This window comes from Eretmochelys imbricata, chromosome 13 (genome assembly GCF_965152235.1).
Source record: "Eretmochelys imbricata isolate rEreImb1 chromosome 13, rEreImb1.hap1, whole genome shotgun sequence".
NCBI classification, from domain to species: Eukaryota; Metazoa; Chordata; order Testudines; family Cheloniidae; genus Eretmochelys; species Eretmochelys imbricata.
In genome coordinates, this window is record NC_135584.1 from 8,903,127 (window position 1) to 8,931,102 (window position 27,976).

General features: G+C 39.3%; 1 protein-coding gene across 2 annotated transcripts in view; it reads right to left on the reverse strand.

The window, feature by feature from the left end:
* Positions 1-27,976, reverse strand: part of CDH4 (cadherin 4) — a 661,031-nt gene that overhangs the window by 51,635 nt on the left and 581,420 nt on the right. For both annotated transcript variants that reach the window (XM_077831875.1, XM_077831874.1), the window contains one exon: positions 17,127-17,264. In XM_077831875.1, coding sequence (XP_077688001.1) covers positions 17,127-17,264 — 138 coding nt within the window. The remainder of the gene's footprint in view (positions 1-17,126; positions 17,265-27,976) is intronic.

The window sequence follows — 27,976 nt, forward strand, 5'->3', positions numbered from 1 at the left end:
GTGAATTTCTGATCTTTAACCATAATTACAACACAGAATTAGTTGTGGGTAGAAGCAGTTTAGAAGGGTTAGGCTATCCACACAGAAACAATGCCCTATGATGTAGGTGACCAACCACACAGCCTGAATATTTAATCACACATACCTAATACTCATAGGAACGCTCGCAGGGAACAGTTTATGATCAGTCCAGAAGTGGAACTTTGTTTGCACAAAACTATTTAGCAAAGAATTTTGAATATTAAATAAATTGATAGAAACGGCAGTTTGTTGACAATTTGTATAAAGGAAAAAGGGTTAGATTATCCTATAAATCATTAATTGACAGTTCTTTGCCCAGTTTCAGCACTGAAACAAGCAAATGCCATGCTAATTGACTGCTCCTATACCATGTTTATACGCCTACATTTTTACTTTCAGGATTAAATAAGTCTTCTACCTCTCAGAAAAGCCCAGAGAAGTAAAACAACTCCAAATTGTATTCTTTATCTGACAGTGGGATATTTAGATCAATAATCCTCTATTTTTTTTCTTTCTATTTCTACTACCAGTAATTTTGCTTCTCTTCCTAGCAGCCTAATTGCTGTTTTCTTAAGCCTCGCCATCAGTTCTCTGACCTTTAATTTTCAATATCATTTGCTGTATGGATGACTACACTAGGTTCACAAGTTATCCTATCTAATCTGGTCTCTATGCAGATTTGGATCTCAATTTCTGTGCCCGTGTAAATCTGGAGCAACTCTCAAAATGGCTTCAAAATTTACTCTAAATTTACACTGGTGTAGCCATAATCAGAATCTGGCCCTAAATCTTCAAATTTTGAACAAGATGATCAAGTCTGGTAAGTAATGTAAATCGTATTTTTTGTGTGTGTAAATCTGGCGGATATTGCAATTTTAAAATGTTAATCAGATTTTCTTAAAGGCCTTCTTAGTGGCATATGTTCTCTTTCTAACATTGATCGTGTTCTAGCTACCTATCTCCACAGCCCTTCTCCTGAAGAGTAGCCCACTGAATACCTACTGCCTATCCTATCATCAAGTGACCAATAAGCAAACTCCCTTTCCTTTTTGTGTTCATTCTTACAGTCTCTCTCACGCAAACAACATTGCACTACACTTCTGTGCGTATTCACTTGGATCAATTCAGTATTCATTTCATGGGTACATATGACACATCAGACTAGTTATATGCCATGTGGCAAATGCCTTCCAATACATAATCTGCAAAAGTCCAATACCATTCTTGCCAATTTGCAGTTTTGCTCCATTGTCACTAGGCCCAGCTGTCATATATCCCATTATGAAATGAATTGCTTGGGTTGGATACATTTACTCTCCACTTGTTTTTTAATGATCTGCAGGAGTCAGCCTTGTTTTAATGATGTTCAGGAACATGGATTTGGTAGCTCACCAACTATTAAAGGCTGATCTGGAAGTGCTAGCTGTATCTTAACCATTTGGTGCTATTAAAATGCCTGTCAGACTGAAAAGCTCTGAAACCTGTGAGTGAGGTTCTAGGGTCTATTAAACGCATTATGTTTGCATGCTACCATCTTGTTTATTTACAAATGTGTCTTGATTTAAGGCTAATAAAGAGAACAGTGAATAACAGAATTTAAAGAGGAAAAAAAGCCTAGGAAAGAAGCAAACTGGTCAGAGGTTGGTTTATTTGTTTACTTACAGATGTTTAGGGTATCTTTTCTATTTCTCTTTCACTCAGACAGTGGGCTTGCTGGCAGGATCCTAGAATGTCAATATGCCTAGCACCAATGGGCTAAGCATTTCTTCCAATTGTTCAGGTGCATTCCCTGTTTGACGCTGCCTTGTGTTTGCAGCTTGGACTGTGGGGATGACTTTGTTGTCTGAGTATAGCACCTCTCTGTTTCTAAGCCCCACCCCTTACTGTGGGCAGAGACAGCAACCATTTTGATCTCAGATTTGCTGAGAGCTGTTGACTTCACTGTTGTTCTTTACCAGTGTCGTTTTCCTTAATCTCAAGTAACAACTAGATTTAACTGAAACAACATGGTTTGCTCTTTGGATAAGGAAACATAAGTTCAAACTAAGAACTTGGAAAGAAGGAAATGTGCGTTTAGGAATGGCACATCCTATCCTCCTTGCTCTGAGCACTAGAAATGGAACCTATGTAATCTCAGACTCTTACATTCAAGAGGGCCAAGTTGTGTCTAGTTTTAATCTTGCATCAATGACTCCCAGAGTACTCCTCAAGGATTCACAGACAAGAGGACAGAATGGTGGAAGGCTTTTTTTTAAAAGAAGCTTTGCATTTCTCATAACAAAAGTTATTTTTTTCATCCTTAAGATGTTACATTCTTTTTACAGTATGAAAAGATGCTTCGAAAATGATGACACTGAGACACTGCTTTGCTGCAAGATAACCATTTCTGGATAAATATATCATATGAAATGAAGCCCACATATAAATTTATACATTTCATAAAAATGCTTTACAACACAAAGGAGCTTTTAACAATGTTCGTATGAAAGGTTTAAAAAGAGATTAAAATTATGTCCTTGGAAGGGCGCACAGTCTTGCCAAGGAAAGAAAATTCTACATTAACCCCATGGAGGAAAGTTGTGTGTTATCGGTATTTAAAAGGCTATAAAGTACTAGTTTAATCAACCTATTTGACTTTGGGGACTTTCATGTCTCACTGAAACTCATGAAGTCTGGCAGAGTATGGCTTCTTGAACACAAAAGCCTTTAATCTGTAACCTGGCACTCTTGTACATTCAAATCCTGATACAATCACCTTGTTAGGAAGAAAAATTGTGAATTTATCCAAAATGGGATCTCATCCAGTCTAAATGACGTAGCCTTTGCAGCAATGACCTTTAACAACGGTTGTACTCAACAATAAAAGATCTTATCTCAAGATCCAATGGAAACAGTGTATGTTAAAATTCTGATCTGATAGCAGAGACTTCTATTTTCAAGTTTAGATGAGAAGCTCTTGAACAGTCCATTTGCTTCTTGTCTAACCCACCTTTGTTTCTTGCCTGAGGAACAAATGGCATGAAAAAGAAACGGGTGCATTTCTGATTAATATTTGTCAGGTTTCATTAATAATGCTATCTGTTAAATAAGGGCATAGATGCTAAAAATACTAGAACTGGCTACAGAAACCTACAAAGCTTAATTCTGCTAGTAAAGTAAAATAGCAATAACTCTTTGCACTGATATAACACTTCTTTGCAATGTAGCAAACACTACAGCCTGCATTGAACTGAAGCACAGAGCGGCTGTGACTTGCCCAAGGTCACACAGGAACATAATGGTCATGTCAACACTGGAACTCAGGTCCTGTGCTCAGCTGCCTAGACCAGAGCTGCCTCCTGAGAACATCATGAATTAAAGCACATATTTTACAAACACATTCAGGTCAGTCCAGGTTAGTCTCTCTGTCACCACAATGCATTGCCTTATAGCTCTCTGATAGCCATCGAGCTGTTGAGAAGCAAAAAGACAAGATATGAAGCCTGGAAATGAATTGCATTAAACACTGTAAACCAATGCTAAGGATCAGCTGGCTCAGCAACACTTCAGTCAGCAATTTCCTCCTCAGAGTTTCACAACGCATTGATTTCAAAGAAGAGAAACCAAAATGGTTTTACATCCCTAGAAAAAAAATCAACAGAATTAAGAACAGCCTGGGTTATAACCCAGCCCTGTAACAGCTGGTTGTAAAGTTCCATCCGTAGTGGTGGCAGGATCTTACTCTCCTGGACTCAGGAGCAGTGCTAATGTGACTTTCACCTTGCAACAGATGGTATAAGCAAAGCTCTTCAAAATACAGCATTAGATCCATATTCTGCCATTATTATTTATATAAAGCACTTACCTTCCTGAGACTTGGCTTCCCATGTGCTTAGGACCATGGTGAAAGAAATTATCGAAGAGGAATGTTTTGGGGCCAGATTCCCATTCTAGTTACTCAGTTGAATAACTTTTGCTTTGGTGTAACTGAGATCAGACCCTGGCCCCCAAATTCAGGAAGGCACTTAACTTTAGGCATATAAGCCGTCCCACTGAAGTCGATAGGACTATTCTTGTCCTTAAAGGTAAGCACATGGTAAAATACTTTCCTGAACTGGGGCTTTGGTCATTTGTAGGCAAACTTTCTTTTTACACAAGTCTAACATGAAAATCCTCCTTTAACTACATTAAATCAATTTTAAACCTGATGAAACCTACTAATTTGTTGGAATGCATAATTAACAGGCCCAAAACCTTATTCTTCTTCCCTATACCTTAAAGTGGCAAATCAATATGCTCCATTCACTCAGATTTTACAAAACCTTCCTCCCCATTTAGAATATAAACCCACTGTGACAGACAAAGATTCAGTGATACAGTGCAAACCACAAGCCACTGAAATGCACCCCATAGATCTGACTCAGTACTTCTTGGTGAAATTTGTATAGAACAAGCTGTTTTAATTCATGCAAGTTTAATAAAGGTTCATAAAGAAGGGCCTTAAGCTGATAAATCTAGTTTAGGATTTTCTTATTAACTGCCCACTTCTCATAATGAGTTTTTAATTTATTTTTTTTCAGATTTTAAGGCATATAAAAACTATTCATGTACCTTTGGGATCTGAAGGCAGCTATTTGGGAAAGGAAGACATTTAAGAGTACCAGAACTGAATTTTTCATCTACACCATAATCCTAGTATTGAGATTTATAACAAGTTTCCTCTGTAGCAAGGCTCAATCAGTCTGGATGGTGATTTCTTCTCAACCATATTCCGCACTGCAATGGAAAACTCTGCTGTTTCCAGATTAGTTTCAGAATTCACATACGGGATTTTTTTTTTATGATTGGAACTGTACAGCAATACTAGGCTGGAAAATCCATAAAATCTGCTGTTTATAGATAGAGCCCCCAATTCAGTAAAGTATCACTGTTCAAGAAAGGCACTTAAACACAAGCTAAAAGTAAAGCACGTCCTTAGGTCCCATTGATGTTAAAGGGACTTAAACACATCCTTTTCCTGAATCAGTGCCAAGATGATTATCACTATTTGCTTGTTGCTACAAAAAATTTAGTACAAAACATGCAGCAGAAAAAAAATGTAGGCCCAGCTGCAAAGTGCAAACATAAAGTGAACGTAAGGAAATGAAGTCAGTGTTTTGATGGAGTGGCAAATATGATGGAGTGGGAAAAACAATAGTAAACATGAAGGCCTGGCTGCTTAGAGAAATGTGGAATAGTGAAGAATAACTAAATAGATAAAATAAATGGCAAATAATGAATGGACCTTGGGGAATGAGAATGAGAGAGACAGAGAGGACTAGAAAGAAAAGGAGGAGGAGGACTGAGTCTTTTCTGAGAAAGAGAGAGAGAGACACACAGATACACGGGAAGAGACGGGGAAGAAAGAGAAGAGAGGAAGGCTGTGTTTGCGGTGTCAGGGGCGCATGTATGCGTACATGTATCTGATGCTTGGTGCCAGGAGAATGGTACTTTTTCTTTTGCAGTTAGATTACTTTATTATTGCGTAAAGCCGAACAGTTTGAAAAGTTCTAGCATACTTAAAAAAGTCATGTGAAACCTTTTGAAAGTCCTTTCTATTTTTAATCCTTCCTAACCCTAACCTGTTCTGACCCTTTCCACTGCAACTGGGGAATGTTAAGGCATCCTGGACAGTAAGAAATATTTGATAAGAGAAAAGTCACAGCACTACTAAATCCTCTGCTAAGTTATTTTATTTAAGTATGTCACTGAAGAGTTTATAACTGAAATGTGCTTAACAGAATTCTGACTATATAGCCTCTTATAATGGCAACCCTTGGAAGCAACTGTTTTTAGGCCAGTTAGATTTTAATACTAAGTCAACAGGATGTTGAAGAATTTTTTTTTTTAAAAAAGCCCAGCCAAAGAAGTTAGCATATTTCAGAAAGAAAAGATTCATTTTTAGCCCTTTAAGACTATGGATTTACTATATGCATCCAAATTTCTCAAACTCAAATCAGAATTACTAAAATAATCCATTACAAATGGGTATTTGCCCTGAATTTGTTCTGTCAGTTGTGTCAAATCTAGCCCTATAATGCTACAGCACATTTTAGTGTGGTGCCCTGGTTTACAAAACAAAGGAGCCAGGCATGGTGGAATATAAAGGATATAAAACAATGCATCATAAAACCACAAGAGATACAGTCTTTTTCAAAATTCCTAATTATGGATTGATGCTGAAGGTAGATTAAAAAAATGGTCCAGGTGAGGGCTGCATGGCATTTTTGAATAGGAAAATTAGGCTGATACTGTCCTCCTGAAACTGATCAAATGAGACAGTTTAGAAAGAAAACATCTGAAATCTCAGCTGCTCTGCTCTAAACTGCAAAGCCAGATTTAAAAAAACGATGACAGTTGGAAGTACAAGGAGTATTGAATTAAGTGCTGCGTTGTTGACCCCATTTGAAAATCATTCTCTAACTCTGACAAAGCCTGCTAACATTCAGAGGCATTTGTATTTAGGTCAATAGCTTACTCACCCTTGCACTGATGGTCTAATGAACTATCAATGTTGTAGCATATATTGAGCAAGTTTCACAACTGTCTTTTGATTTGGTGAGCCTAACTTAACACATGCAGTTGAACATATGCACAAAACCTGTGCATCTCTTTGGTGTGCAAACAAAGGTTTTGCATAAGCAACTTGAGCATTTAAGGGCCCAACTATTTGTGTTCTCAAAATGTGTCCAGTTGTGCAGTCATCATTTGCACAAACAACACTGAATGCACAAAATCAGAGACCAGCTGAAAATGTCGTCCAAAATTTACTGAAGAATAATATAATATGGCATTCAAGAAATTAAGATTTTTAAGAATCCTAATTTGTCACCCAAATTTCCAGGCCACACCAACACTTTGGGTCAAGGTTCTAAAAACAGGTGTCTAAGTTACACAAACACAAAACATAAGTGTACATATGCAAAATGGATAATTGAATGTACAGCAGAATGTAGCTACGTATTTTGCATGTCCAGATTCAGGCCCAAATCCTCAGCTGGTGTAAACTGACTTCTTTCTAATGCTTTAGAGGAGCTATGCCAATTTACACCCAAAACATTAAAGCACATGCTTAACTTTAAGCATATAACTCCATCCCACTCAGCAAAGTACTTTAAAACATGCTTAAATTCCAATGAAGTTAATGTGATTTAAGCACATACCTAAAGTTAAGCATGTGAATAAATGCTTTGCTGAACAGGGGTCTAAATACCTATTTTTGAAAATCCCCATGATTTGGAGTTCTGAGACCCAGCAGGAAATATTGGCTTTCTATCTTCAATGAAACTTTCTCAAAAGCTATTTTTTGATAGAAAGAACTAAGAAGACACCACGGGTTGTGGTAGTGGTGTCTAGTAGATACACATCAGTTGGATGGAGAGCACTGGTGTTTTGCCTCAGGACTTACCACTCAATGTAGGTAGAGTGGAGATCATTTAATTTAATTGTGGACATTTTATCGGCAACAAATGGTAATGTTACATCTCATTGCACTTTGGCACTGGCATCTTTTTTACACTCTGGACATTTCATCCACATTTTTACATAATGCATATTACAAGGGTATGGTTTTATGGTGTCTTACTCCAGACCCCATATATATATTAAATGGAGAAGGAAAATTGTGATGAGACACTATTAAATGAGCTATCACAGTAGGAGATGTAACACAGCCAGATGTTGCAAATGAAATGGCTCATGACAAATGGGCTATGACAAGATAATGAGAGAGCGGATGTGGTGATATAGAATGTGTACGCTCACTTCAATATACAGCTTTAGTGAGCAGGTTGATAATATTAAATATGCTGCATGAGCCAACAAAAAACATCATGCTAGAATATCCAACATCCCCGACAGATTATTGGGTGTTACTAAGGGTATGTGCACGCAGTTCATTCCCATTAATGGGAATTACATACAGGCACAGAGAGGACAGAAGAGGTCTTAGTGTTGTAAACTAAGGCTGAGCACGTATTTATGATGTATCCATTCACTGGGGTTATGTTGTAATTTTTGGATTTCAACCACTTATGTGTTGTGAAGCAGGGAATGAATAGTGCCATGGGCTCTACCTCCTGTCTGGCATTGTAACTCTAATTGGCCAAAACTGTGCTTTCTAGTGTAGAAAGAGATGGTTGCATTATTCTTGATTTTAAACCAAGAAATACATGGGTCCAATTTAAGAGAGATCAATCAAGCATTTTTTACTGCCTTTTTTTTGTGGGGGGGGGGGGGGGGGGAGGGGAGAGGTGCAACAGGGAATTGAAATCTGTAATGAATTTGTCATTTCCATATTTTAAATGCACTGGTTTTTGGCAATTTACAACTCTAAGGTCTGAAAAATTCATTATTAACTTCCATCAAGGGTGTTCCTGAAACCAAAATTACTTAATCAACTCAATTTAGCTTCTTGCGTAGACCTAATTCAGAAAAACTTTATCTTCCTGAATTGTTATTGCAATTAATTTCTTTCCCCTTTTCTTTTCTGCAGCAGATTACGTTACAGTAATTAGATATTTTATAAAAATGAGTTATATTCATTGAGGGTAGCTTCACTTTTACATTTGATTAATCATATTACCACTGAGGTCTGGGGTTTGTCTCCAAGGAAAGTTTAATGACCTCATTTTAATTCTTCTTTTAACCACAGAGCAGGTATAAATGAAAAGAAATAAAATTATCTTGCCCCCCCACCCCACACGCAATCTCAAGATTACATTTGATGGTTTTGCTGTGTGACTGACCCATTTACAGGGAACAGTCTATCTGATTCTAATTAGATACAGGGCAGAATCAGGCTAAATAGAGCCTTGACCTGTCTCTTAGTAACCCAAGCTCACTAGAGTGGTGAGGAATCAGTGCTATTGGAGCAAAATGGCAGCCAGTTTTTAATACCTTGGATATCTAATCTAGGAATAATTAGGCAGTAAAAATACTAAAAACAAATAACCAAGCCAAAAGGCACTAAATTTAGATTTAAATTAAAGGATTTTATTTGTAAGGAAAATATATCAGGGAGACCAGACGTTTGTGGATGTGTGTATAATGGGATCATTAACTTATATCCCTTTAATTAGTTTGGAGGCACTCACAGCTGTGGCCCCCACCTTGTGGCTACATCTGGGGATTAGCTGTGCCCCAGTCTGACACCCCCTTCTTCAGTTGCTCATCCCCATGGTCTCTCTCTCTGAACTTGGGCTGATTCCTCTTTGTGACTCAGCCCTCTGGCCAGGTCACTATATTCCTCCCTTTCCGGGATTTCAAAGTCCCCCTGCACAAACTGTCTATCTGCAGTCTGGTATCAGAGGGTAGCCGTGTTACTCTGTATCCACAAAAACAACAAGGAGTCCGGTGGCACCTTAAAGACTAACAGATTTATTTGGGCATAAGCTTTCGTGGGTAAAAAACCACTTCTTCAGGTCCATTTACAAGTCTGTGCCATTTTTCCAATGGCCAGTAGGGGAACCCAGGCCCCCCCATTACTCCGGGTTCCTACCCATGAACCCTATGCTCAGCATCCACAGTCTGAGGTGGGTGAGGCATTGCTCGGACAAACTAAATGCTTTCCGAAGGGTGTCAGAGGAAGTGGACCCAAGTTCCAAAGTTTGTACTGATTTATGGAGTTTTGTTCATTCTGTAAAAAGGTGGGAACATCTGTGCAGGTCAGATCAGTATACGCTTCAGATTTCCAAAGCTTTGCTGGTCAGACTCAGACCTGGGGTTTTGGGTTTGGGTTTGGGTCCATCTCTAAGTGTCCAAAAAAAGCCAGTGGGCCAATATGAAAGCTGTGGTGCAGACCTGGATTTAAATAACTTCTTAAAACTTCTTTTTAATCAACAATAAAGATATCCGATCGGCATCAGTCCAAAGTTGCACAGTCAAGGCTGTACGTCATATAAGAGGAGAGAGAAAGCACATGTTTGACCAGCAAATCCACTCTCTCCTTTTGCTGCTGTTACTTCTGGACCAACAGCCTTGCTCTACTTAATTATTTATGACAAAGTTTTTCAGGAGCACCTGGAATATAATTAAGGGCAAAAAGACCAGTTCAATTTAAAAGCACTGAATTATTATTCAGAAGAACTAACCTGATTTGCAGTTTCTAGACTTCACGGTTTGTATATTTAATTGAAATGCACAGGAGATTAAGAATATGTTCCGGTAGTAGCCTAAGCACCTGGGCATACGGGTTCACTTGAATACAGTGATTTACTTAGGTTATAAGATGACAGCTCCGTGACTGCATATACTTTACAGTGTACTTTGTTCCAACTTCATTTTGAGTGAAAAATGAGTAGAAGACTACAATCAGCTGGGATTTTCCATGAAAACACAATTGATTTTTAATAATAAATCTCATTTGCAGAACCTTATAGAACTCACTGGTTAGCTTTTATCTATCAATCAGTGCAATAATGTAGATTTCTTCATGATGACAGGAGGTCTTTTTCCTTGTCAGCTTTGATCTGTGCTGTTCACCTCTATCTTCATTTTTGTCTCTTGTGATACCTGTTTCCAAGTTGTGCTGGTGCCACTTTGGTGATATAAATTATTATTATTTATTGTTATTTTAAATTGAACCCCAAATTTAGTCCCACATTTTCTGAACAGTTGACATGCAATCATGGTGAATGCATATGCAAATGGCCACGTAAAGGGGCTGCACCACCATTGCACATGCAGTCATTGTATATGCATTGGCAAATTAGGCAAGTTGTTCTGAATATCTAGGCCCTAAATCTTTTCCAAGTACGGACACAACTGTTTTCTACCATCCCAGTCTGGGGCAGACTACTCTTTAGGATGAGACGCACTGGTCAGTGTCCTGAACCATCACTTCAGAGTTAGGTAAGTGTCATTATCCCTATTTTACAAATGCGGAACTCAGGCACACACAATAACCGACTTGACCAAGGTCACACAGTGAGTCAGTGGCAAAGCCAAAAACAAAAGGTGGGTTTGCTGATTCACCGTTCTCTGCCCTAACAGACCACATAGCTGCCTTTTCGATTCAGATGTCTCTTTTTGCCATCAGTCATACTTGACATTTGCTTGATCTGATTGCTTCAGCCAAGTATGAAAAACAGGTTACTAACATAATGTTACTTAGCAGCCTGATATGATTCCAGTCTGAAGCTATTAATTAAATATCCATGTGAAAAATCATCCAGTCAATTTGGCAGAACTGCCAGAGACTACTTTTTTCCAATGAGATATTTCAGTGCACTGGTAATGAATGTGTATGCATTCCCTTCTACAGCTAGCCAACTCTTCTGCTCAAAGCAGAGTGGGACTGGGTCATGCCCTCCTCTCTGTCCTGCCCCCTTTGTAGAGCATAGCAGTGTTCATCGTACTTACCTGAGGGCTTGTTGGTGTTATTCCAGAATAGCTCTTTCTGCTTTGAATTCACATCCTACCTTATTCCAGAATAACTTGCTTGTGTAGACAAGCCCTTATAACAGTCCTTGTGTTCCCTGAGTATAAGGATTCCCACTGTGAATGGTATCTAAGCTGGGCATGCAAAGTGGGAGAAGTTCTTTGTGTCCATTCCCTTTTCTTTTCTGCACACTTGTGCAGGAGCCAGGCCGATCTGGTGTGTGTACAGCCCCCCCAAATTGTAATCAGGACTGTGATTAGAGAGAGCACTGAAAGGAAAATGGTTCCAGAGGCATCCCCTTCAAATATGCTTCTTTCTGCTTTGACTTTAGCACTGGAATAGCAGATTCTTAAAGCAGTGCCAAAGGGAAAATTTTAAAGTAGCTTTAAATAATACCTCCTAAGACCCAGGAGCTTCGAAAACTTGAGTAGCCCAGTTTCTGTCTTTCTCTATTTTTTTCCTCCTAAAGGACATCTTGATTGCAAGGCAAGTTTTCCCAAGAATCCACAGTTCTGCTAATCACAAGCACTTCAGCCTTGCTAAATAATATTTCCCTTCCATGGGCTACTATAAAAACAAGTTCTGCACAGTAGGCAAATTTAAAATAACTTTTAATTAACATTTAAGTCACAGAAGTCTGATCATGCAAATTCATCTGCATCTCCACTTTGTGCCTGATTGTTCCTGATTGAATATGATAAAAATAGACTTCATGTGAGTCAAGTGTGGGCATGGAACTCCCTTTATTTCTCCTCCTCTCTGATTAAGCATTTACTTACTTAAAGTGGAAACCCTTGGATAGCTATTAACTGTATCATGGGTAAAACTGTAGAAAGGCATCCTGTCCCGTATGTAGTTATAGTTTGCATTGTAATTAAATCCAGTTTTTCAGTGGGCAAATAATGTTGTCTTCGAAAATCCAACCATTTCAGTGACTTACATACATAAGGATCGTCTGGGACTAGCCAACATTGTGCTCCCAAATCCCAGTTCAGAAACACAGCACTCATCAATGTATCATTCCCAGAATCAATGCTAATTTGTGTGACATGATTCGATGCGCCTCCCGTATCTGAGATGAGAGTCTGGCCAGAGGCATAGTTAAGGTTCTGTGGAAATGCGCTACAACTGTAACTTTTCTGATCATGAAGGATACTGGATAAGTGCAGATAATAAAGGTCTGGGATAATATAGGGATTTTTCCATATAATTAAAATATCTCAGGGAATATGACCTTGTTTTCGATAACAAGAAGTTTGGATAACTGAGCTTATACTGTACATTGATTGCAATATCTCAGGTAACTGCAACTGTCTTTGTGTCAATTGTCCTGGTAAAACTCCCTACTGGACCTTTTCAGTCTAGTTCAGCTGATTTCAGTGAAGCTAAGACAATTTATTCCAGCTGAGGATCTGACCAATGGCTCCCAATAGACAGCTATCCATATCAGAAAAACCTCTACTAGAATTGGGTCTAATTGCTACCTTTGTTGGCACTACAAGCAGAAGGGGCAAAGACTGACTGAGCCAGAAGATTAAAAAAATGCTCTGATCCCTAGCGGAGAACCATCCAGGACTGGGCGATGCACATTGTTCAGGCAACATGGAGAAAGTTACCACAGCCAGTGCTGTTCCCTTACATCTTTTGCAGACAGAAAACTTTAATCCCTCAGGCTAATTCTGTTAACCTTTCACAAGCACTAGAATTCACACGAAAAACATTTTCGAAAAAAGAATGGGTTGCAAATACCCATCGGTTGGTCAGAAGAGTTTTCAGCAGTTTACGGCACTGCACAGCTTCAGTGCACTAAACACTTAGAACTGACCCCAGGAATTACTGGGTAACTATCTAAGAAGATCTCAAAAGTTTCATGAGGTGTCATATTGTTTCAGTGTAGATCTGGCTGTTCCAAACTCAGAAACATCCAACAGGATGCTCCCCCACTGCCAGCTGCTTTCTGCTTCCACAATGCGAGATAAGATAAAAGAGAAGCAGGTAGGATAGGCGCTCCCTAACAGTAGATGGCAAATCCCTCTCCCATATGGCTTCAGAACCCTTTACAAGAGAAGGCAAGGTTCTTTTTTCTCATCATTCTACAGGCCCTCTCTCCTTTCTCTTCCAGGTGATATATTAAGGGATACAATCAATACTTTGGTCCAGTATCAACTTAGAAACCAGCCGTTTCTGGATTTTATCATACCATTTTCGCTTTATGGTTTTAAACAGCTCTTGCCTGACTTTACTACTTCTCTTTCATTCCACATCTAGCACAAAGGTTTTATCACCGTGCAGCTGTGACCCTTTTTTTGGTGCTCTTTAACCAAAACCATTTTTTATCATAATATAAGCTTTTTTGTTCTTTGGTGTATAATGCTGACACGCATAAATCTGTCACTTGGGCCTAAAACTTCATCTGATATATATTTATTGTTAAATCAGTCTTACAAGCAGACAATCTGCCTGATTTTTGACCACCACTGTGGTTGGTTTTCTCCTCCTTTCCAGTTGTTAAATTTTACGTAGTAACTTTAATTCCTGCTGCTGAACACATGAGCTGTAACACCAGCATGTTGCACCATCCTGCTAGGCTACATTTACAGCCAGAAACTATTAAGTCTAAAACCACCCAATTTGAATGACAGGTAATTTAGGAACACTATAGGGTGTGCTTTTGTATGTTTCTGCGCTGAATATCGTCCTTGATTTCCTCTCATCTGGCAACTTTCCAAGAGCAAACCACCATTTCAATTGTTCAGCCTATTTTGTTTTTGATTGTATTTCAATGCAGAAATATCTTTTAAGAGGCATGGTAAACGCTTTTTTACCCTTAAAGAAGCTGTGGATTTAGTGGAATCTTTTTTTTGGTTTAAAGCACCAGGGAGCATAAGAATACATTTCAGAGTTGGTGGGGGGAGCAAAGCAATTCACTTCAGTTTTAATGAGAATTATCAGACTGATGATTTTACCTGTGGCATCCTCAGGTAAATGGGATCTTTACTATACCCAGGAGGATACAGTATTAAAGATCATGTTTACTAGAGAATCATCAGGTAATATCACTGTAAAATATCCTCAGGGTTGAATTATGCACAGTCCCACTTGGTGCTGTATAAAGGGCCCTTTTTTGCTCTTGCAAAACTCTGTCTCCAATGATTGAAATTAGAGAAATGATGGTACAAATCATTTCTGCTTAGGGGAAGAGTGGAATTTTCTGATCCATTTAACCTGATTCTATGGATAATTGTCTTAGTAGCTTTTATCCCTTCTGGATCTGATGCATGCTGAGACTTGAAATACTCAGAATTTACCTGAATGCAATTTTCCGTGAACTCCCCTCTGTCAAATTCAGTTCTGGATAAATAAAGTCCTGGTAAGATTTTTAACATATGCTCTTTTATCTCACAAGTCCCACAATATAAATACACGGTTTCCTCCAGAAAATGGTAACAAAGCCAGATGGCCACTCATAACATGATTAATGTTAGTGCCAAGGAGTTACCAGTCACTTTAAATTTCCTCTATTAACTTTATTTGGAGACAAGTACCAGTTTTCCTGGGATATCTTTAAGAAATTCACATCTGTGCTTAAACAACTTGGCCACTAGATGTCAGCACTTTTTCACTCAAATTAAGGTGGAAGAAGTATTTACATGGCAGCATAAGGTTCCCCCAAAGTATTAGCATGCTGGGGCACATATATTTTTATGGTAGAAAGACTCATTGCTTGGGATATTGAAAACCAGACTGGATAAGACTCTACAAATTGTACAGGAGGAAGCAATCCTACACTGGCAGAGGAAAGGACTAGATAACCCAAGATCCATCTCTGCGTTATACGGTTGTACTAGAACTGCATGTGTCATATGCTGAAATATATTCTTTAATATACTAAATGGAAAATACCCCATTAAATGTATTACTATGACAGACATCATCACACATACCCTATGGTGAGCCATACTCTGTATGCTCTGGGCTAACAACCTCAGATACTGAAAGCTGAGTTACTTCCATGGCAAATGCTGAGTTTCGCTGGGTGCCTGTGGTACGCTCTCTTCCCTAACATCAGTGAAAGATGAAGGAACTCAGCACCTTCTCTGAGACACTCAGCATCTTGCAGGTCTGGAATCATGAGCCAAATTGAACTTTCAGTTACATCTGTAGAAGCCCAGTGAGTTCAGCAGAGTTTCATGGATGTAACAGGCCAGAGTTTGGCTTTATGCTAACAAATATTGATAGTACCCTTTAGAATACCCCCCCTCCCCACTGTTCCTCAGACGTTCTTGTTAAACCCTGGATTTGTGCTGGAAGTGGCCCACCTTGATTATCATACACACTGTAAGGAGATTGATCACTTTAGATAAGCTATTACCAGCAGGAGAGAGGGGTTGGGGGAGAGAAAACCTTTTGAAGTGATAAACACCCATTTTTTCATGGTCTGTGTGTATAAAACATCCTCACTGCATTTTCCACTTTATGCATCTGATGAAGTGAGCTGTAGCTCACGAAAGCTTATGCTCAAATAAATTGGTTAGTCTCTAAGGTGCCACAAGTCCTCCTTTTCTTTTTGCGAATACAGACTAACACGGCTGCTACTCTGAAACCTTTAGAATACTATCATTCAGTATCATACACAAGTAGTATGAACCCACTCCATATACCTACAAGAGCACTCAGTGACATGATACGCAGTACACTTTTGGCTTTAAGTGGTGCTGAAGAAAAGGCACAGTTCCATCTCTCTGGACTCTGTATTCCCATAGCTACATTGATATTCAAGTAGGATGCTCAAAGATGCTACTTTGAGCTTTGGTTGCATTTTGAGACGTATGTTCCCTTTACGACTGAAACTTTGCTTTTCTTAATAGCTGACCTTATTAGAAATGTAAATATCTCAAAGCGAATAAATTTATTATCTCTCATTATTATTTCAGCATGACATCATTACACACATTCAGAATACTGCACTTCTCAGAGTTCCTGATATATCATTAATTCCTGCATTTATTTTTGGTAAAGAGATCAATTAAATTCTTTTATTACCTTTTTATCTCCCTCCCCTCCAACAACCCCCTCCCTCCCCGTTCCTTACATTACCCTGTCCATTGCAATCTCCTTATTTTTCCCAGTCGAAGAAGTCAGACCAACCGTCTTGGAGCAGAATAAACACATATTGCACTAGTATATGAAAGATTTTGAGCTAATTAAAAACAGATGCACTGTGGTTTAATGCATTTACTGCCTGCACAACAAAGACATCTGTTACAGTTATCAGTGAAATACGTATGGGTGACTAACTGCTACCATTCAGACTATTTATTTCTTCTTTTGAACTTTAATCCAACCTACAAAATATAGTTCAGGGTTTAGCTCATAAGTAATAACTCTGATGTGTCTACACCCACTTGCTGTGACCCCACTGCATCCTCCTTAATGAAAGTAGACACTATCTTTGCCACATTCTTTTAGTTTCTTCAGTATCTCAGTGAAACTGGTAGCCAAACAGTGTTGCTAGTTCAGGAATCTCTCTCTCTCTCTCTTTCTCTCTCTCTCTCTCTTCCCCTCTGAAAGTCTTTGTTACACAGTTATTTATCAAGTTTTTTTCTGTCTGCCAAGCCAGCAAACAGAGACGAGTGACATCAAATGTCCATGAGTTACTAACACATTGTGTGTGCATGCATCATTGTGCTGATGTATTGATACTCACAGTGCTGGCAGTGAATTCTGGTGGGTTGTCATTCACATCTGTCACCGTAATGATTGCAGTTGCTGTGTTTGAGAGACCATAGTTAAGATTTCCTTCCATATCTGTAGCCTGAACGATGACTGTGTACTGCTGAACTTTCTGGAAGAGACAAAAAAAGAGACAAAAAATACCATTTAATATGTCTTGAGCTATTCCACCCCACACATCTGTAGCTTAAAAGAATACCAAGAGTTATTTGGACTCAAAATGTCAGTAACAGGGTTGGGCAAAATTTACCTTCAAAAAATTTTTTTGATGAAAAATTTGGTAGTTGACTAAGCAAAAATGTTTTGCAAGTGTCTGCTTTTTAACATTTTCACTTTGTCAGAAAGTGCCTTTTTTGGCTGAAAACAGAATATTTTCTTCAGTTTTTAGCAGTTTTTGGTGACTGAAAACTGACATTTTTTCAGTTTTTGACAGAAAGGTGAAATGTTTCCACTGAAAGTTTTGCTGAAAATGAAACATTTTTAATGTTTGTTGACATTTTCTACAGGGAACCTCTTCCAACTCGCTCTGATAAACTGGTTGTATAAAACCTAGGATTAGAAGAAATATTTTCATTACACACTTGAACAGAAATAAAACTCATCACAATCGGTTTTTGGGAGTCAATCATTCTTCTACAGGGTTTGAAAACTAAATGTTGCCACCACATGCTATTTCATGAGAAGCAGAAAATGAAATGACTATAAATAAAACTGCAAACAACTACTCTGTTTTCATTGTCCAACACAAATGAAAAATAAAAAATAAAAAGGAAACACATAGCATAAACATGGAAGAGTAAATAATATTTTTATAATCACTTCAGTTTTGATAACCTGGAAGGGGGAACTGACCTCTCTCATGGACAACCATGGGATAAGCTGAAAGAGAAATGACAACTTTCCCTCATGGAATTGTCCTCAGTCCCATTGGAGAATAGGACTTGCCATGTAGAAACAGCAAAGGATTTCAGCCTTAGAGATCCCATGAAATCTGCACAGATCTTGGGGATTCAGTGGAGCCCTTCTGAGTTAGTTCTAGTGTCTTTGCTGGCCCTTTGGTTCCTGGACAATGCAGCTTTCCCTGCTTGTCACCGCTCCTGGGACTTCCCCTTTAGATTGGGTTTTCACAAAATGGAGGAGAGGGGAAGAGTTGTACAGATGCAGGCTGCATTAACCTTTAATGCAGTCTTCATGCAGTTGGAAAAGAGATGATGCATGTCCCCCAGCTGTGGCCCAGACCTTCATCTTCCTACCCGCTCTGTATATGCAGTCCTCAGACCCACATGCAAAGGGGAAGATACAGTCAGAGAGGGTCACCTCTATGTGTGGCTCATGGGTGAATCATTTTCCTCCTCTAATCAAACCTTGGCATTCTTACTAAGTTCTCACTGATCCTCTATTCAGGCCAAACTAAGTAAGGATTTCAGAATTGGACCCCTACTGAACTGATAGTGACATGAGGAAAGAAGTTAAAATGTGTTATTCTTAATCCAACGTTTTCCCTACAATAAAGCAAAAGCATTTCACAATCTACGTGAGTAGCAGAGGGTTTTCCACACACAACTGTTCTGTGTATATCTGTTTTCTCCAGTTCAGTCTCTGTAAGTGACCCATTATCATTGAACTGCAGCATAAGGATGTTTGACTTGGTTTTCATTTCAAAAGACTGGAGCATGAGAACCCAGAGCGTATTTAAAAATGTATAGTGACATTTATATAAAGCAGCCTAGAAAAAGGAGCTTTTTTATTTACCCTTTTGATGGTAGAATTAATGTCAACCTAAGATGCCTATTTCTTCTTAATCAAGAGAAGGGCAGTATTAAAGCACTAGGGAAAAAAAAAAAACAAAAATTTTGCCAGACAAATGACAAATTTGTGCTTAGCCAACTCAGCAAGGTCAGTGGGAAAAGCATGCTACATATGAAAAAGCAATTAGAGAAAAGCTAACATTCCTGGTAAGGGGGCTTTTAACAAGGACAGAAAGTGTAATGCAACAAATCACTTATTGGTTATTGTTTTACCTGTGCTATTTTTCATTAGCAATGTGCTTTTAGTCCCATCCTTACTGGGAATCATTTAGAACTGAATTGCCACCAAGCGCTGATCTGTTTCCTTTATTAATACTCACAACAGCCATGGGTGATCAGGGAGGAGTAAATTAACATTAATAAATAAAAAAGAACCAATTCAGTGTTCGCCGCAAACTCCAGTTAAACCAAACCTAAACTTTTTGGGTGTTTACCAAACAGATTGGTTAATTTGAAAAACCACCTTTAAAGAACAAACTTTCTTTATATCTGCATATCAGATGTTAATCGCTTAACGAACTACTGGAAGGCACGCATACTCTGTGGTGATGAGGTTGGTATAAGAATCTATATTGACTAGCACAGAAATTGGCCCTCACCTTGTATGTGTACAAAACGCCACAGGAATCATCTACACTTCTGAATACTCAGTTGAACCAAGACAAAACTCCTAACCTTTAGAGTTGCATCCAGTGATAACTCTCCATTTGGGACTGCACGATGTACTGTTATTATTGATCAACACAGTAATAACAGTATGCAAAGCAGGCTAGAGATATGTATGAAAACCAGTTCCCTGGCCTGAAGCATGGGCAGTCTAAATGATGTGAAAAAAATGAGGAAGTGATCCAATCAAAATTAGTGTGACTGAAAGGCGAAGCTAAGCATTAAGTCACAATCGCTAAGCGCGTCACGCTGCCATTCTTTGGTTCACACGTCTGTACTGCGGTGGGAAAGATACTGGAATTTGTATGTAATTTGGGAAAGGTGCTTTTGAGGAGGGATGACAAGAAGGAAAAGGTGGAGGCATGCTGAACTGTAATCAGTGGGCTCAAGGCATATGAAGCTACATGGAAGAAAACCAAGACACAAGGCAACTAACTGAGTAACTTGGGAGAAGTAAAGTGGAGACTGAGGTGAGTGAAAGGAGATAGAGGCAGAGTGTTACACAGGAACTAGTATGTGCAAAGGCTTAGATGGCCAGGACAAGGAAGGTGAGGGAAGCCAATAAAGAGAACTGAATGGGGAGACGGCCATTGCTAGAGCAGCTGGCATGTTAAAGTGCATGTAGGTATGATGTTTTTCTGGTGAAAATGAGCTGAAACCCTGTTTTGTTTCCATCCGCTGATGTTCTGTGTAGTTATTTCAACCTAAGAAAACTGAAAGAGTTTCTAGTGAGGATTTGGTTTTGGTCGATTTGGTTTCCTTTTCATTGTTCAGATATTGTTGCAATAATGGAACTTCCCTGTCCGTTTCTTCCTTGCTGGTGTAAAATGGAGGCCCAAATTTCAGCCCTACCCTCACTCTGTGGGCTTTCAGTGACAGGTGTTAACTCTTTGACTGGTGTAACAACACCTGACATCACATACCAGCTTTCACTGGCTCACTGTAGTTGAAACCCATGTTGCAGGCAGAAGTGGGGCCATGTTAATTCACACTGCCTGGGATGAGGCCTCCTGTTTTTGTATAATAAAATACCAGGGAGGAATTGGTCAAGGCACAGGACTGTGTGCCAGGAAACTGTGGTTAACCCTAAGGTTTCCCATCTACAGGGATAATAGTGCCGTCCTCCCAGGCGTAGTCCATTAATGTTTGTAAAACGCTTTGAGATCCTCAGGTGCTGTAGAATAGAAGCACAGTGTCATTATTAATGAATGTGCTCTCTCTCTCTCTCTCTCTCAAGAGAGAGAATTTACATGACCGATATTAGTGTTTATATACAACCCAGTGCTCATGTGCTGACTCAGTGGCATAGCTCGGAGTGGAAATTTGGGTGGGCCCCGACTTTCGGGTGGATGGGCAATGACAGACTGTGTTAGTTCATCTTCTCCCCTAACGCCATGCTCTCTTCCTAGCCCTGGTGCCTCCAGACACAGGGCTTCACCTGCCGAGCTGGGCACAGGCATGGGGCAGCTGAGAAAACGGCGGGGGAAAGCTGCCAGAGCGTAGCTTTCTGAAGGGCGGGCGCAGAGCTCTGTCCTGGATTTCAGGTGCCCGAGTGATACTCCAGGCTGCTGGGGCAGCACGACACCCCTCTCAGATTTGGGTGGGCCCGGATGCTAAGTGAGTGGGCCACAGCCCACCCAGGCTCACCCGTGGCTATGTCCCTGTGCTGAATTATCTTTTTAACGAGGTTTAAGCAATGGAGGGAGTGGGGAGAGGAGGAGGATTTGGGGGAGGGAGATTTAAAAATCATCAGATTTCACAAAACTTAGAAAAATCAGTCTATATTAAAGACAACAGTTCAACAATGTCTGCATATAAAATGGTGACACCCCTTCCAATGTTCATCACTGCAGCGAGATGTGAAGCAAGCAATTTAAAGCATTTTTTATTTGATGGCATAGCTGTTGCACATTATTATAAAGGCTTCAGTGCCTCTGTAACATAGCAGAAGAAAAATGTTCCTTACTTTCCATGAAAGAACAGGGCGATAAAACATTCCTCATCCGTGGGTTCTCTGTCTCTTTCTTTTTTTAAGTTGCAGTTTTCTATTTTACCTTGTTTGCAACCTGACCCTTTCAATAGCTGTTGGGCTTAGAGGCTACCACTTACAGGTTTATCCATTGGAACAACCTGGGACTGTCAGAGCCGCTCACTGCTCTTGTCTTTCTGTCTTGCCTCCAGCTAGGGCACTACAAAGGCAGTTTGGTTTCTGTGTCAAAAGCAATTCAGAAACTCATGACACTGTTAATGCAAACTTTACTCTGAACTCCAAGAATGAACTGCAGACCTTGGATAAGGTCACACTAGGCTCCATGCTAGGCTGAAAATCTAGATGGTAGTAATTCACATTGGGCCTAAACCTGAAAAACTCCCATTACCTTTAATTCTTGGTTTGTTTATTTATTTATTAAAGCAAAAGTTGCTTTGAAGAACATTTCTTGAGAAAAACCATCTGACAGAATACAAGATAAGGGACCAGAAAGTCTCATTTTCAAAAATGTTGTTACTTCATTATCTTGCTTTTCTTTTTGTAATATAGATCTCAGAACCTGCCATTCATTTGAGATACCAAAAGACCCTCTCTTGATAACACCGGACTGATAGGACAGTTTATTTATTTAATAAGGTGCCTCTTGTGAAACATCTTCCCATAGTATAAAACAAACACACAAACAAAGCCCAAACACAGAATATTAAAGGAAGGAAAAATAAAAACAGGGAACAAGCCAATGAAATACAATACAAAGCCGGACAATGAAAAAAACATAGCACAAGCAAAACAAACTCAACAGTGCGCAGTCAAACGACCCTGCCCACGGAGAGATTATTCTCAAGCTAGGAAGAGGAATAGAGAAAACAAAAGTGCAATGGATACAAAAATAAGGGGATACAAAAACACAATACAGCAGCTAAAGTAAATGATGTTTGAAGCATGTCCTAATGGCAGATAGTGAGGGACCTAGGGAATTAAAAAAGGCCTGTCTTGGATGTAGCTGTCAGTCAGGGACGCAGGGTGAGAAGCAAACTGCTGGTATAAAGCTCTGCTGAAAAACAATCGGGAGACACTGATTTCCACCAGCTGAGGATCTAGCCCACCGGGTCTAGAGTTGATAAGGAAACACGTTTGTCTGAACTACTAAAGAAAGTTTCTGACAAATGGAAAATGCTCCAGCACTATGGTTGGACTTTGAGTTGTATTAAATCTACAGACAGACAAAATACAGGAGTCTGTGGTTTGTAAAACCTGAGGCATTAGGTTTGGATCCATTTCCACTGGCTTCAATGGGACTACTAACATGCTTAAAGTTAAGCACACGCCTAAGTAATTTGGCTATATCTGAATTTCTCTGGTGTGCAGAGGGCCAGCGCAAGGCCTATTATATAATTGAATTCCCATTGTAAACCCTATTTTGAGGGTTTGGGTAGGATTTAGGTGGTGCATAGCTTGGTTGTCTGAGACCATTTGCATCAGTAATAGGATAAACTATTACTACCCATCAGCTTCATTCTGAAAATGTGAAATGTTTCATACTGCTTATTATACTGATTCTGGATGCTTTCTTAGGCTTAATATGACTCACTTTATATTCTGTTGGTGAAAGGTACAAGCTTTCAAGCTACACAGAGCTCTTCTTCAGGTCTGGGGAAGGAAATCTATGGTTCAGGGTTTTGGTGTCTAGCAGAGTTATGAATTTAAATTCACAGGCTCACCTTTTGAGGTGTTGAGCAGATTTCCTCTAAGCATGAGTATTGAAAGATCAGATATGGAGTGATCACTTTGTGAAAAGCTTTCATCCATGGGTGACAGAGTGTTTTTGTTGATTATCATTTTTCTGTGCGAGCTCATTTGAAAGAGTATTGATTGCCTGGTTTAATCCACACAGTTGTTATGGGGCATTTGGTGCATGGGATAACATACTCCACATGTTGTGATAGGCATGTGTAGAACCCATGAATCTTGAAAGGTATCTTGTGGGGGATATTGATCATCGTAGCAGTGGAGATATGTCTGTAGGTTTTGCATCTGATGTTCTGGCAGGGTCTGGTACAACTTTGAGTTGGTGTGTCCTGGTCTATGGGGAGCTGGCTTCTGATGATGAGCTTGGCAAGACTGAGGTGTTGTGTGAAGGCTAGAATAGGGGGGTATGGAAAAGATTTCTTTCAGTATGTGGCCCCCATCAAATATGGGATCTGTTTGATGATACCCCATAGGGGTTTCAGTGACACAACAGGGACATGGCTTTATGGATCATTACAATAATTTGTAACACAACACACTGCCTGGTACTTTTAATTGCCCACTTCAAACCCTCAATAACAATCTAACCCTCAATTTCCCACTTCACTTCAAGTGGCCACCTACAATCTGCATTACTCCTTAAACTTAACAATCTGTCCCAACTTGTGTTTACCTCAGACACTCTGGTTACCTTCTGCAGATCTGAAGAAGGGCCCCATGGAGCTCAAAAGCATGTACCTTCCACCAAAAGAAGTTGGTCCAGTAAAAGATATTACTTCATCTACTGTGTCTCTCTCATAACTTGGGACCAACATGGCTACAGCAAACTGCAAGCAAACTTTATATTTCCATCCCTGGAAAAATATCACAGATCTTATGTATTATTTTTATAAATGATGAAAAAGATTACAAATATAAAAAAACAGAGTCTTTTTGGATCATATAGAAGTTACTTGTAAAGTAAGGGGATAGCAGAAATCAGAACTCCTGGCATACTCTATGTACAAACAATTCTGAAAAAAACAACAACAATTTTCTGTCCAAAAATCACTACATGTTTTTGCAACAAGGATTTAAGTAGAGAGGTTTTCTATTTTATGACCCCTTTTCTTAACACAAATCAATATCACTGAGCTGGCAAGTTACATGGCCAAAAACAAAGGAATCTATGACCTGAACAAAATTACAGTTATTACATGTGGATATCTCCATCAAGACCCAGACTGGCATGACAGATACCTTTTCCAAGAACCTGGCAGCACAAGTTATTGTTGTGAGAGTTTATAAACAAGAGTAGAATATATTTACAAAGAGGATCTAAAGGAAATGGGTATTTTTGAGGCAAATAGCAACAATAAATAAAACCTATATGTGATTTGTGGTCCAAATTTTCAAAAGTGCATGCACAGTTGGGTTTTTTTTGCACACAACTGTGTTCCCAATATACACCTGTAATGCGTGCAAATTGGCAACTGTATGTCAAAGTCCAGAAATACAGTAATTATGTGATTAAATTAATCCACATTAGTGGACACAGAGTTTGCAAAATTCAGATCTACATTTTCAAAGCACAGTTCAAATATTTTCCAATTAATTACCATTTTCCTAGGAGTGGGTGTCTGGTTAAATTTACCATCTTGTTTGTTAAAGCAATATAAGGTTTCAGGGATGTTGCTTCTGAGTGGAGAATTATTGGAGAGAGAAAGAGAAAATCTATGCATCCGATGAAGTGAGCTGTAGCTCACGAAAGCTTATGCTCAAATAAATTTGTTAGTCTCTAAGGTGCCACAAGTCCTCCTTTTCTTTTTGAGAAAATCTATAGGTGTTGAAATGTCCTATTTCTTCTCACATCTACCCTTACATCTTCCCTTCTGATATTTATGTGTTTTTTCATCTGCTTCATGCTACTGTAGTAATGCTGAATGCCAATGAAAGTAAACCTAGTGTAATCCTCCTTGGCTAATTTATTTTTGGGCCAATAATAACTTGGTATTTGCTTTTCAGGTATAAGATCTCTCATGTTATCCAATGGCCTTGTAAAGTAATAAATATTGTACCTAATCAGGAAAGTCAGATTTTTTAAAAAATTGTCTGTCTGTACAGAAAATAGTTTTTGCAGAGAGAGCTAATTATCAATCACTTAAATAAAGCTCAGGAGGACAGATTTTAAAGAGTTTAGCACACAACAGCTCCCACTTAGATACACCTCAATATATGGCCAGATTTCCAAATTGCTTAACTCCCATTAAGCTAAAGGAAGCAGGCAGATTTCCAAAAATGCTCACAGCATCCAGCAGCTCTCACTGTTCTGTCAATGAATGGGTAGGTGTTGTGTGTTTCAAACTCTGATCCCTTCGTTTAGGTGCCTAAATGGGAAGTTAGTTCTTTTTGAAATCTGCCCCTGGCTGTGGGTGCTGAGCCCTTTTGAAAATCTGGCCTTTTTCTTTTTCACTACAGTGATAGGTTGCGTCTTTGGGTGGGTTGTTGGCAGCGGGGATCAAACCTGGGACTACTTGCTCTTAAAGCATGAGTCTTTAGTGCCTGAGCTAAAAGATACAGCCAGGTTCGCCAAGTCACGAGCAGGCTCATCAGCCTCTCTATGTGGCCCAGCCCCTCTAGAGGTGTGTTTCATTTACCATGTGCTGGGTAATAACATGAGAGACTCCATGTTTCTAAAACTAAATTGGGTCTTTATTAAGGAAACTATTTACAGAGATGCTGCCACTGCAGCTAGCCTTAAAGCCATGTGCAAACAGACTGACTTCCTGGTGCCCCCTTCAAACTCTTCCCTCCTGCAACCTGTGCTCCTCCCTTCAAGTTCCACACTACAAGAGGGCTACAAAGTGTCACACTAGGTATCAGTGACTTACGGTAATAATGTTATTTTTTATTCCCTAAAATTTCTACTCCCACAGGATAAAATTCACCCCTATGAAAGGGGCCAGTATAATACCTATGGACTGCCTAAATCCAATTTCCACATACACTGCCACGTATTCTCTTGCCTCCCATGCGCCACTTTTGTAAGTGAAAACCAAATCAGGCTGATTTACTTTGCTTTGTTACTCAATTCAATTCAATTACAGTGTTGTTCAAATAGGTAATGTTTCACTTACAGGAAGTACATGCGAAAAGCTGGCATAAACAGATTAGCTTTAAATGGGAAACTTTCTCTGCTATTCACGCACAGGCTGAATTCACTCCTGCTCACAGGACCAGCCCAGAGCCTAATCGCCACAGAACGCCCACCTAAACTTTTTTTTGAGGACGTAAATGGGACTTAGGGGGGCAAATGCCTCCCTGTGCTAGCCCTCTGCACAGTGGTGAATTTCCACATTTAAGTGCTGATTTTTACTGTGACTCAAAAGAGATTAGAGACACAAAATATTTACTGAGAAATAATTCACATGAGCAATCCTAATGTTCACTGTGATTCACGGGCCAAAGCGCAGGAGGGTTTTGCCCACAAAATCATGTCAGTCAGAAAAAATGCTCCATAAATCTTGGGAAGTGGGCTGTAGCTCACGAAAGCTTATGCTCAAATAAATTTGTTAGTCTCTAAGGTGCCACAAGTACTCCTTTTCTTTTTGCGAATACAGACTAACATGGCTGCTACTCTGAAACCATTGAAAACATTGTATGTCAGGGTTTTTTGAAGCAGGTAGAATTCCAGAGGTCACAACCTAGTCCAGAATTTTCATTTTAACACTGCAAAGTTTTTGAGAGCTGATCTTCAGTAAATAGGTTTAATTTATCAGTGTGACTAATAATCACAAATTCTGCTTTTTTAAAAAGACAACTCACTCTCCCTCAGTGCTTTAAACATGTAAAACACTCTCACATCTTATATTTTACATCTCTGTTTGTTTCCTAAGCTATTACCCTTTGTCTTTTAAAATGCCGTGATATGCAAATATTTTCTTGTTTTAGAAAACACCTTCTAAATTGACAAATACTTGATCATTTCTTTCCTGCTTCAGCTTTTCCGGGAATAGGTGTCAAAAGCTTAAATATAAATGTGAATCCAGCTTAATCCATGTGATTTAACATTAAGGATTTCTTGTGTGGTTACTCCTGAAAGCACAGTTCTTCATTCTGCTGGAGTTTATATCATCTCGATAATGTTATGTTAACTCCAGTGCTTTTGCATGAGGAAGTGTTTTAAGAGTTATCTGAAGGAAAGTGGAAATAATATTAATCTTTTTCACTACAGAGATCTTAAAGTTAATAACAGAGCAAAACCCTCATTGGGTTCTGTTCTCTGGCTTCTGAGCAGGTTTGGACACAATGGCGCAGATTCTCTGCCCCTGTTTGTTCCCTTTGTGCTGCTCAGCTGGTGTGGGAATGGCAACCTCTTTTTAGTACCCAGCTGGTAGAGGAGAGTCCCGGGCAGGCTTGGAGACAGCTTTGAGGGCTGCTATGCCTCCCCTCCTGAAGTCCCTAGTACACCTGGCATGTCAGAGGCACAACGTTGCCAAATCTCATCATTTTATCAGGAGATTTATTGGATTTGGTATTTTTCTTGAAGACCTGGTTCCGGGAATCATGTGAGCATGTGAAAAATCTCACCTCAAAAAAGTAAGTTTCTAGCCCCTGTGGGTGTGGAGAAAG